The sequence below is a fragment of the Vanessa tameamea genome, chromosome 9, assembly GCF_037043105.1.
Source record: "Vanessa tameamea isolate UH-Manoa-2023 chromosome 9, ilVanTame1 primary haplotype, whole genome shotgun sequence".
Taxonomy (NCBI): domain Eukaryota; kingdom Metazoa; phylum Arthropoda; class Insecta; order Lepidoptera; family Nymphalidae; genus Vanessa; species Vanessa tameamea.
The window spans coordinates 3,194,846-3,207,023 of record NC_087317.1 but is presented as its reverse complement, the minus strand read 5'-3'; the positions used below and the strand labels follow the sequence as shown (position 1 = coordinate 3,207,023).

The window sequence follows — 12,178 nt, the reverse complement described above, 5'->3', positions numbered from 1 at the left end:
TTCCCACAGAACGGCTACTGGATCTCGCTGGCGTGGTGCGTGGTGCTGTTCGCGCCTCTGCTGGTGGTGGCGCAGAAGTTGGCGCGTCTCTACCGCCATCCCGACCCGTACCCCGGACCGCTCGTCGAGGCGTACGTACCTATGTAACTCTCGTGACACACTACATAGCGAACATAGCGAACACCTCGCTACTATCACACGATACTGTGGTGGACCGAAGACGTTACGCGTAATATAATGTTAATTAAAATCCAAATTTGAAAGATTCCAATTTAAGATCTATTACAAGTTGTCGATATAATGAAATCGGTTCATCATACACTCCACATACTACATTACAATATTATGACATAATTACTTTCTATTAACCAGATAATTAAAATCTGACATGACGTCTTAATATTGTCAATATTATTATTTCATGTTTAAATAGAAGAAAATTATGCTTTCCGAATAGTTCAGTACAAATTACACAATAACAAATAAACTTATAATTATATAATTTATATGAGAGACGCAATGAATATATTGAATTACTGAAATAATGTTGATCAGATATCACACTAAAGTGTTCCAGATTCAATACATTTATGCGTAAAGTTATTTCTATTTCATTGTAACGATAACAAGGAATTCGCACAGAATCTTTAAAAAACCTACTGCTAATATTGAACGTATTGAAATAGTAATCTTTACGTGACTAATACGATTTAATAAAATCCTTGAATGAAATACATTCTTTGTCTTTATTGATTCTATGCTATAGTTTCTGTATGACATGGTGTTTGCAGCCCGTTATCATAATCATTAAGGAATTTAACACACTTAGCGATCAAGTCAAGGCGGAACTAAACGCGTTATTGAATCATATGTAAAGCTACAACCACACTTGTTTGAGATAGTAGAGAGTGACTGTAACATTATTTTGTTGACGCTATTACGTGCAGATGTAACCGTAGCTTTACAAATATTCCCTCGTTGCTGAAGTACCTTCGGCTTGGCTCGGTCGCGCAGTGTGTTCAACTTCTTATACGATGTAATGCGAACTCCATCTTTTGCTACCTAGATGTAAGTCATTCATCTACCATTTTTTATTGTTTTTGTTGGAATCGTGTGCAGTTTTCTAAAACTTGAAACTATTGTGTCTATTTTGTTAATAAACAAAATTATATCGTGACGCTGCATACGATCCGTCTCTGTGTTCTTTTAATTTATTATGTTTTTAAGTTTGTTTTTTTTTCTTTTTTTATATAATTTGAGGTCTGTTCTACTGTTCCCTTGGTTACTAAGTTTGTCGATGTTACCTGATTTGGGTTTGTTGTGCACCCTCATCCCTGTAATGTAGTGAATGGAATCGCCCCTTAATCCATTAATTTCCGAAAGCACCAGTCTAGCCCTAGTGTTATGTTCGGGCTCTGATTGTATTCGAGGAAGTGGGAAAAAAATAAATAAAACATAAATTGCGTTTTATTCACATTGAACTTGTTGTTAGAAGGAATAAAAGGTGATCCCGCTCTCTCGTATTACACGCACAAGTCTATGCAGAGTCGATGTTATGTTTCGATAAAATGACGAGCACTGTGTGGTTGAAGAGCCGAGTAACGCGTTATTATTCGACCGTTCAGATAGATCGGCTTCGGTTCAATGATGACATCTATTCAATAATATGAAACCTATCGGTCTTCTACGTGATGTAATACCATTTTTGTGGGTAAATATTTATCTAGATAGTTGTCTTCAAAGAGTATAGTTTTTATTTACTTCTTCAAATTATTTTTACTTTGGTTTCACTCACCACCATCCTAAGATAATCTATGGCGAAGAGTCGCAATCAATCTCGTTGGATTACCGCAATATCCCAGTAAACCTGCTTAGCCTGGCTGCACACGTTAGGTAGTCGAAAACCTTGATGTTCGATTAGAATTTAATCTTAAACTATCGAAACGACCTGTTAAAGGCGCGCACTCGATAAATTTATGCATACATAGCCGCGTACACGATGGTCTGAACTCTAGAGTCGCAAAGCTAGCGTGTGCGGCCAGGCGGGTCGGGTCGGTGCCGAGTCGCATGTCGTGTTGTCAGGGCCGGATTTAAAGGTGGGGGGTTAATAAAGAAGTGGAGGCCCTGAAGCAACAGAGGAGTGGAGGCCCCTAATTATTATTTTACAAATTAGTTTGAACAATTTCATTTCTGCCAGTAAGGGTTTACATTAATTTATTAATATATATCTAAACATATATCAATTCGTTGGAATTTCATTTGTGGGGCCCCCTCTCTTGGATTGCCCTAAGTCCGGCACTGCGTGTTGTGTCACAGCGCGGGCGGGGCGCGGCGGCGGCGCGGCGCGCGGTGACGCGGCGCGCGCGGTAACTCGCAGGCGGCGGGCGCGCTTGCGTTCAGACGTTAGTTATTATGCTCGTGGTATTTGACGCGAACTCGCACTCGACCGTATGTTTGATTTTGCGTATTCAAATTAGCTAATTTAAAAAAATATCGTCGGTATGGTATAGTTCACTCACTGTTTATAGCTCGAGACGTGTGCTCTTCGACCCCATAGCGGCTTGCACCGATCCCGCAACGTTACCGTCCCTGGCTCGTTGGAATCTAACCCTAGTAGTAGACGTTTGTTAGTCGTTTTCGTTTGCCATTTAAACTTTTGACATTGTATGATGTCCCAGGACGGTAGTGCATATTGTGTATAGTAGGTAGGATTTTATTCTTAATAGCGTTATTATATAAAGTCGAATTTTTTTTATAAAATTTATCATTACTCACGTATTTAAACAGCAAAACTTACTGGGACAGCATCAATAATTTTTTTTTTTTTTAGTTTTGCTAGTGTAATAATATAGTATTATTTTTTTCAAAAAAATACTTATTTTTTCCGTTGTGTTTGATAGGAAAAATACATTTGGTAGACATTTCCTTCATATTTTTGTTTTCGAATAAAATAATTATTTTCGATGACAATTACATAAATTATTATGACGTCATTCTGTTTTAGAGCGAATGACGTTAGTGAAATATATTTAAATGCATGCATTTCAATGAGCCAAGTTTTGAGTGTTTCGACGTCGTGTCGTTGTTGTATGTAGGTCCCTAACCTGTAGTACGGGCTTGCTGTTGCTCGCTAGTCCATAACCATGTATTGCTTTCATTACCCGCGGTTATATACAAACCCAACGTAGCCCGCAATGTATTACGAACATGTAGATGATGTATGTACATAGTAAATAGACATAAATAGCGTATACTAAGCGTTCAGTAATAGAGGTCATTTTTGTTTGACAGTTTTTATATTTTTTTCTTTTATTCATAAAACATTAACACCATGACGCATATATTCGTCTTCAGTGCCATTAGTTGTCATAAATTAATTAAGGTGTCGTTTAGGACAGGACTCTTTAGGTGTGTAGAAGTCGATCTTAAATAGTTTATCTATATTACATTTAACGTTTAAGGTTATTCTCACTTGAGTTAAAATAAAACAATAATAAATTGAATTTATATTTATTTTTAATTAGCATAGTTATGTTAAAGTAGTTTAAATATAGGCATTTTACAAACTATATTCTTCATGTTGTTTTGGTTATCCCCGATAATTCCACGTCCGAATCTCTTATGTGTGTGTATTTACAACACCTCATAAACTCGCCAACGAACTGATTGAGAAATGAGCATTTTATGTGTCAATCATTCGATCGTCTATCAGATCGGTAACTCGGTACAGTTGTCGATGTTGTCGATCACACGAGAGTTCGTAGCGTGTTAGAGGTCGGGCGCGGTCCGTGGCGCTAACCGGCTCTGTTGTCTGTTGCAGCGAGTATTTGTATGACGCGTACGCGGACCGCGATAACGTACCCCTCGCCAAGTAAGTGCCCTCACGCATGCGCTCTCACGCATTCGCTACTCGCTTCTCGCGTGCACGCGGCCTTACGCGCAACGTTCACTTCTATTGACATAGAACTTCCTACTCCGAGTAGAATACGACGTAAAGCCGGGTGCACATACGAGTTCTTTCTATGCATGGGTTAAGGTTAGGGCTACTATCGAAATTGGTAATCTTTCTCAATAGTATTGTAATAAAAATATAATTTATTAACATTCCGTAATAATAAGCTATGAAATAAATTGTAACAGTGCCATATTAGTTATAAGAAGCATGCGTTAAGGAACTGGCATGGTACTGTGATGTGCATGCAAGTCCCGCACGAGGATACCCAACGACAGACTTTTAAATTATGTTTAGTTCTTACTTTTAGTTTTTTCCTTTCGTTTTCTCGGTAGGTGATAGGACCGCATTCTAGGATTAATTTAGTGTTTATGGGACTCGAGTAATACGGAATCGTACACACTATCAATATTGAAACAAAATATTTCGACCATATTGTCGAGTCCATCGATTAGCCGACGTGGTCCGAATCGCGCATGCCAGTTTTCGCATTCGTGTCATCCCATCGCTAGACGATAGCCGTCGATCATAGCATAGTTTTAGAGACGTAGTCAGTCGTAGCGGGCATGCGCGATCGTAACACGTGCGTGCGCAGAGGGTCCAAGCGCAGCACGCTCGACATCGAGGGCAAGATCGCGGAGTGGCGCGGCCGCAACCACGCGGCGGACGAGGGCGCGGGCGCGGGCGGCACGCGCGTCGTGCTCGAGGGCCGCGACGTCGTGTGCCGCCTGCTGCCCGCCGCGCCCCCCGCGCCCTCCGCCGCGCTCATCGACGACCTCAAGACGCGCCTCGACGCCAAGGACGAGGACAACGAGTCCGGCATACACGAGTCCGAGTAGACTCCTGAATCGAACTTCGACTTTTACTACCAATCGTAGTTTTGTTAAGTTTCTTTTTGACATTCTACTCGTAGTAATTAAAGTTGAACCCGTTCGGTTTACGTAAAGTTATAAAAATACTCATAATTCGCGTCTAACCTCGCGTATGGTGACTTGTTATTTTTTTTTAATTCAGCTACGATATTGTTTTCTCTAGTAGGTTAATGATATAATCATGTAAAATTTTTTGAATGTTTTCGATATCTAGATTCTAATTATGTCCTTTTTAATCTCGTGAATGAAGTGTGCCATTTTGAGTGGTCCGTTTTCGTATTTTTATCATTAAATATTTAAGACCTAACAAGGTAATAAATATTCTTGTAAGATTTTTGACATTTTGTAATATATTGTGACAGTTCGTATTGATCTTGCAATTTTTATAATGAAACGTGTTTAAAACATAAATTTAAGCGTAAATATTGCCTGGAAATTATTGCGACTGATTGAGTGACCAATTTATTGTAGTCGACTAATCGAGGCATAGTTTCACTTCGATCGTCTTCCACTTCGCATTTGCTTGAATACAATATTATTCTAGTAAAGGTACATCGGTACATAGTAGTCGCTATTGATAATTTTGAATGTAAATAGAAAAGAACGAGATGTTAAGCTAGTAATAATGCTTCGTATACTAAAATATTCGTCCAATACTAACCTCAGCGACCGCTTGCGCCTATGAATTATAAAATATGAATTTATTATAATCATTCCAGTTCTTCACCAAAATATACAAACATTGTAGATCGAATAGTACTTTTTAAACAAGTCAAACTCGTTAAAGCTTTTAAAATGTGTAAAAAAAAACGCTTGTACAATATTCGATCAAATTATTGACTGTATCCATATCGTAGTTGGTACCAAAATTATAGCAATTTTAGAGAGATTTTTGCATAGTTTTGATACGCGGTTTGTATGCATATTGTTGTTAGTTTATTGACGAGGTCTCGAAAAAGCTGAATTAGCACAAAATGTAGAATAAGTAAAAAAAACACGTGAATATCAATATTATTGTAATCACGTTTGCGAAATAATTAAGATATTTAAATTGTATTAAGTTTACGATACAACTACTCTTTAGTACATAAATATCTTGACTGTTTAGAAATGTAATCATAAATTCTTATTTGCAAACTAATATGATGAATTCAAAACAATGTATACACAATTATAATATTCACTTACTACAATTAAAGCCGCTGACCCAATATCGTGCGTAAGGTGACACATGTTATTCATAACTTCGATATATATAGTACAGCTTTGTGTAGGATTACCATATAGATATGTAATAAAAACCAGGACAAGATTGAAGATGTCACAAACAATAGAGACGTTGGGACACCCTTGTGTTGCAAATAATACAAGGTAAAATTAAAGTATTACAATTAAACAATGAAAATATTAATCAAATGTAATATTATTAAGTAAGTAAATTTTAAATAACATTAGTGTCTTAGTCTAAAGATATTATAATATGAATCTTAATTTTTATAAGAAAAATATAGCCCTTATTTATTTTTTCAATCTGGCAACGATAAAAATTTACCTGTAATACCTGGTAACCCTGCTCGTGAATGTCAAACGCCTTCGACTAACGACTTTGATCTAATATTATTCGTGTTCGACTATTGTAGCATTTCATAAAATCTTTCACTATTATTGGGTTGGCTAAATAATTCTTTGGTATTTTATCTTAATATACGTTATAATCATATATCTCACAATCATAATCATAGTATAGATGTGTGCACTGCAGCGAATTGACTTAGAATTAACGCAGGGATTTGATGGAATTCAAATGTACTTTTATTGTAAAATATCTCTTAGTTCAATATTTCTCATCCAAACATAACGTATAATAGTAATAATGAATTCAATGTCTATACTTATTCATATTTATAAGAGATTTTGTATAAGTTTCGTTTAGTTGTCTGTTGTTGTAATAGAATAAGGTATATTGTACACGACTAGAAGCGGAATGTAGCGTGAGGAGGATTACACATCTTGTCATGTGCGGTAACTAACAATCATTAATCATTTCATTTACAAACATTTGTATTACAAACTAAGGTTTTACTAACATTACAAAAATCGAGCGTTTTATTGTTTTAATCTGTTGAACGAAATAGCAAGACAAAATGGCGTCGCGATTTCTTTGCAAGTAATTCGAAATAAATATATTTATTAATAATTACGTTGAATTTAATCTTAATGAAACGCTCTATTTGTGTATTAATATGCATGCATTTTCACACACTTTGGGGCCCACTATTAACGTCAATTGATATCACGAGTGATATTATTTAATTCGGCCTCAATTTGTTGTCCTTCTCTTACTAGTCTAAATAAAACTTTTAGTTAGTTAGTTTCGCTTGTCTCGTGTAAAATAACGTCTGACTTTCAGGCCTATGTGTGTTAAAAGTTTTGAATTTTAGCTCTCAGCTGGCTTGTCGTGTTTTCTTATAAATAATCTTCGGTACTTTGTGGATGTTGCATGGTTTGCTGACGTTTCCTTCGCTGTTCTGAATGAAAGCAGTATGCAGATGATTTATTTAATTAATCGCTTCGTTATTTCTTTTATATTATTCGATGTTGTAAACTTATTTCACGATTACTTATATATAATTTCATCTGAATTCTGTTTGTAATTTCTTTTTCCTTTAAGTTCACAACCCGAGCCGACGTCAAGGAACGATCCTTTCGGTAAATAATTTTCTATTATTTATATAATATGATAAATTATAGTAAGTATATCGATCAAAATAAAAGCATTCAGCCTTCAGATGGTTCGATCATTTTTCATGAAAGATACAGTCAAAAAGATAAGTTTGAATGAAATTGTAAGGATTCAAATACGCTGGTATAACATCATGTGATGTAAGCATCGTAACGTCGGTTTCGGTTGTGACGCGGCGTGTCCTACGTCGTGCTGTAGCGCCGACGCGCGTGTTGTGTTGCAGCGCGTACGCCGCAGAGAAGCGAAGCGGGCGCACGCGCGCGCGCGAGAGCGAGGCGGCCGGCGCGTCGCACGCCGCCCTGGCGCCGCCTCTCGACGCACACCACGCGCGCAGATATAATGATATGGCGCCAAAGTTAGTATGCACACTGCACACTGCACACCACCAGTAAACTCAGAACACAATCATTATTCATTTTGATGGGTTGAATAGTTAAATAAATATCTATTACGGCAAAGGTTACATCAAAGGGGTTGTATGATTTTTATTTACATGAAATATTTAGTGCAACTATCATTGGTGTCGGGGGTTCCTGTTTAAACATGTTTAGATAAAAACACTATATAAAAGTGCTAAATGTGTGTAAGCTAATGTGTAGCTTAATATTGTTTTGTTTAAACGCGACACTTTCATTCCTACATTCGCTGTGTGCAGGCACTGGGAAGAAGGCCCACCTCGCTACCACGGACCCACTGAGTACGAGCGCCCTCCGCCATACTACTATCCCGGACCAAAGTGAGCTGAATCTCATAGCTTTTGCATGGATGATCAATTTGTTCATTTTTGTAGCTAATCATTATAATTACAAGCGATTACCGGAATATGTAGAAAAAATATTTAAATGATAACAGATACTGGTAGGTCTGTGATAGTTACCTACCACGCACAAGATACATAAAATCAAATATTAAGCGACCAGGGGCTTTGTATGTTTTTATTCCGTTTAAAGTAATGCTCGTTGAATGCGGTGGAGGAACATCCCACTTTGAACCTGCGCTTGATCTCTTTTTATGTTAGATTGCCGTCCTATCGGAATATGGGACTGCACCTTTGTTTGCGCAATTGACTAGTCTTGAGATTGGCATTCTTTGTTCACTTGTAATAATAATACGTTACTATGTTCCAGTGATAGACAGTAAACTCGCGCTCACGGATCTCGACGATGACCTGCTGAAGTATTAAACCGTGCGATACAACCGATTCGCATCGAAGAGTGACATCGATGTACACCGACACTATATTTCCCATACAAAGAGGGCCGTTTCAATGAAGAGTCTTGATATTCACAAAATAAATAAAACAAAAAAAACAAAATGAAAAAAAAAAACTATTTTTCTAGACTAATTAAACTTAAATCTAAACACTAATGTCACTAGCATCGGCCCTCGTATTCTCTAAAGTTTATTGTAACTTGTAATGTAATATTGATCGTAAGAATATATTATAGATGTTGGAGTTCGGTTCTCGATCACAGTAACTGCCATATTTGGACTGTCTCACGTTTTACTCCGTTAGCTATTTTATATACATGGTGTATCCTATCGAACGCGACTATCAATATAATTTATATATTTAGTTTCAATAAGTCGAAGTGGTTGTATTATAACCCGCATTTTATTAGATGAGAATGACAAAGATTTATCCGAACGATAGTCGTTTGTTTTATGTCTCGATAGGATACGCACATTTCTGGCTCAATGATTATTATTAAAGTGTTTTGCGAGCAGAATATCGTTGGCTTTAAATGATTTCTGAATGCTTTATTTTCGTCGTAAGTCGCGGAGTCTCCGCACAAACCAATGTCTGATTACGAGAGATTACGTTAGCTTCGATCACATATTTATGTAATTAAATTCGTTTAGCGTTTATACACAAGTGTGATATAGGGATGAGGAGAGGGCACCCTCATGGGAGGGAGTGTAGCAACTGATGTAGTGGTACACTGAGCGAGTACGTCAGCGAAGGAGCGGAATCGTTGTTAGTTAAATGTTGATGTGACACTCCGATTGGACTTTATAAGAAAGTCTGAATTATTTCAGGAGAGTGGGAAGGGGAAAACTCGCTCGTTGTTAAAGCGATATTTGAATGCATTTATTGTGAACCTAGTATTATGAAATTTACTCTTTACTATGTAGTCTGTAGTTGTAAGTAAGTAAGTATAGGAAAGATGAAAACGCCGCGCCAAACTTGAGATACTCCGACGTTTAATGCGATAGCTAACAATGATATACCAACTTATAGATTAGTAAATGTATTTAGCGTAAGTTCCTGCGGCCGTCGCCTGCACGCGGCCCCACTCACAGACCGACCGTCGCACGACCGTCGCGCGACCGTCGGTGCGTCCAGTTAGTGCTAGTCTCTGTGACACTAACGGTACGTTTTTAGTTTAATTGTGATTATTCGTCTAGTTAATGTTAGGTTTTTAATCGTTGACTGGCGACTTTGTTCAAGTGATGTGTCATATCGTATTATTTATAGCGGTTGTACGGTTCGTCTACGAAATGCCAAATAACCGATTTTATCCGATCGCCTGCGAGGTGATCGATCGTTAATTAGCGACTTTCTAATGAAATGTCCGCTGATATGTAGCAAGGTGTGGTAAATAACAGAGGAACAGAAATCCGTACGAATTTATTTTCCAATAGCGAAAGCTTTAACTTGCCACCTTACTTGGTCTCAGTACAGGGATGATCTCAAAATAGAAATGGCAATTATTGATAAACGAAAACGTAGCAAAACATTTTGGAAATTGTAATTGAAAAAAAAAAGTGTATTCTAGACCAGTCTTATAGCATTTCTAGTTTACAAATTCTCTGTTCTGAGGTACCCTCGGTGAATTCTGTCTTCCTTATGTCTCACGGGAAACTTCGGCTCATTTTTTGTAAAACACTCTTTATCGTTGGCAAATTTCGAATTTATCGACTCACAGTGCTCAATAATTATTCGTTCTTTTAGATGAAACTTGGTGCTAGCGAGGCATCCACATAGGATTATTAGTTGGAATTTTTTAGGAGCCGTTTTTATTATTTCTCGTGTATAGCGAAATTATATGTTTATCGTACAATGTAATGTTTATATGAGGGTGATCTTGTAAAGTGGCACACATGGAGCGAATGTTTTTTGCGATATTCATAAACGAATTTAATTCATCACGATAAGTATCGCTCGATGTGTGCGTACGTATACGTTTACGTACAAGCATATGTACGTATATGTAATTCCAAGTTTGAAGCGAATGATTTGTAACGAGGTGAAATTTTGTACTAACGTCTCATGGTCACCTGTGGCTGTGCAATCCGCAGATCTGGACTTTATGAAGGATTATAAAATAAATATTTGATTATCTCCAATATGACTCTTATTTAATATGTACATCCTTATTCCTTTTGATACAGATTACAAAATTAGTTGACAATTATAGTTACTGTTTCGCCTTTTAGGTCTGTAACCCATTCTCAGTAACCCGGTTTCGTAAAATTAAAACGAACTGACAGTTCCATAGCTAAGTCCGTTTATCCTTAGAATTTCTTTAGCTTTATAAATGTATAGATATTTTGAAATCTTAAATTTAAGTTTGGGATGACGCCCGGCAATATAATGCAGGTACATTAAATAACATCATTAAAATTATAAATAGTGGGATATAATAACGGCTCGGACAGCACGCCCTTGGATGTATTATGTCTTAGATTAAAAAAAACCATGGTAGTCACAAGTTAACCTACTTTGAGTGTGTTTACCTTGTGATATGTCTTATAGCGCTATAATGAACTATCAAATACTTTTCATTAATTTATTACTATGACCTCTTTAAGAAAAAGTTAATACCGGAAATTATTGCATGTATTACAGTATCTATTCCAACCATAAGAGGAGAAACCAAATAAACAAAATTTGACATCAAATTGACGCAACATCATAGGTCGAGAGCTTGATTAATCTATGATATTCACCATGGATTTGAGAAAAAATGGCGTTTTGAACGTCAATGAAATTAGTATCGGAAATTTGAAAGTAAAAATAAAGTGGATATAATTATTTAAGTGTAATAGTTTTATATTATAAATAAAGATATATTAATCAAAAACCCTTAGTAGAGAACAATATAGCCGAGTTACTAGCAATTCGTATGAAATACGTAAATTTAAGGTTTGTTTAACTATATTCCTACTCCGATTGGTATAGGCTTTAGGTATATATTCTGGCTGTATAGATTCATGATATACAAACTCATGGGTAAATGAAAGTAATTGCTATTAATATTCTGAGAACATTTATTTATTTTCAACAATTTATTAAATTCTAATACTGTTAAAAACACGCCCGCGATCATACTCTATATAATATCTTACCTAGCTTAAGTTAACATAAATACACTGTATGTATATAAGTTACTACTAAAGTATCGCCTCGCTTGGACACACGGGCTTAGCAGTGGTAGTTTAAAATACCAATGACATCTAATTAGTTTATACTTATCTCTTTATAAAAATTTTGTTTTGACTATATTTTTACACTTCTACTCTTTGTGCTGTTTAGAGATCTGGTGAGATAACACGTCACGAACATTCTGAAACAGAAACAATTACGGATACTTATAGAATTATAAA

General features: G+C 36.5%; 2 protein-coding genes across 12 annotated transcripts in view; one reads left to right on the top strand and one right to left on the bottom strand.

The window, feature by feature from the left end:
* LOC113394876 (prominin-like protein) overlaps positions 1 to 10,296 on the top strand; it is a 42,251-nt gene extending 31,955 nt beyond the window's left edge. For 2 of the 11 annotated variants that reach the window (XM_026632327.2, XM_064215800.1), the window contains 6 exons: positions 10 to 131; positions 3,821 to 3,871; positions 7,496 to 7,533; positions 7,791 to 7,922; positions 8,223 to 8,303; positions 8,695 to 10,296. In XM_026632327.2, the coding sequence (XP_026488112.1) occupies positions 10 to 131; positions 3,821 to 3,871; positions 7,496 to 7,533; positions 7,791 to 7,922; positions 8,223 to 8,303; positions 8,695 to 8,750 (480 nt within the window). In that variant the 3' untranslated portion in view covers positions 8,751 to 10,296. Of the gene's footprint in view, positions 1 to 9; positions 132 to 3,820; positions 3,872 to 4,547; positions 4,852 to 7,495; positions 7,534 to 7,790; positions 7,923 to 8,222; positions 8,304 to 8,694 lie in introns of those variants that run through there. The other 9 variants (XM_026632329.2, XM_064215802.1, XM_064215801.1 and 6 more) reach the window with 8 other exon arrangements.
* Positions 10,297 to 11,822: 1,526 nt separating this feature from the next.
* Positions 11,823 to 12,178, bottom strand: part of LOC113394871 (sodium-independent sulfate anion transporter-like) — a 31,613-nt gene continuing 31,257 nt past the window's right edge. The window contains exon 13 of the mRNA XM_026632322.2: positions 11,823 to 12,138. Within this exon, the coding sequence (XP_026488107.2) occupies position 12,138 (1 nt within the window). The 3' untranslated portion in view covers positions 11,823 to 12,137. The remainder of the gene's footprint in view (positions 12,139 to 12,178) is intronic.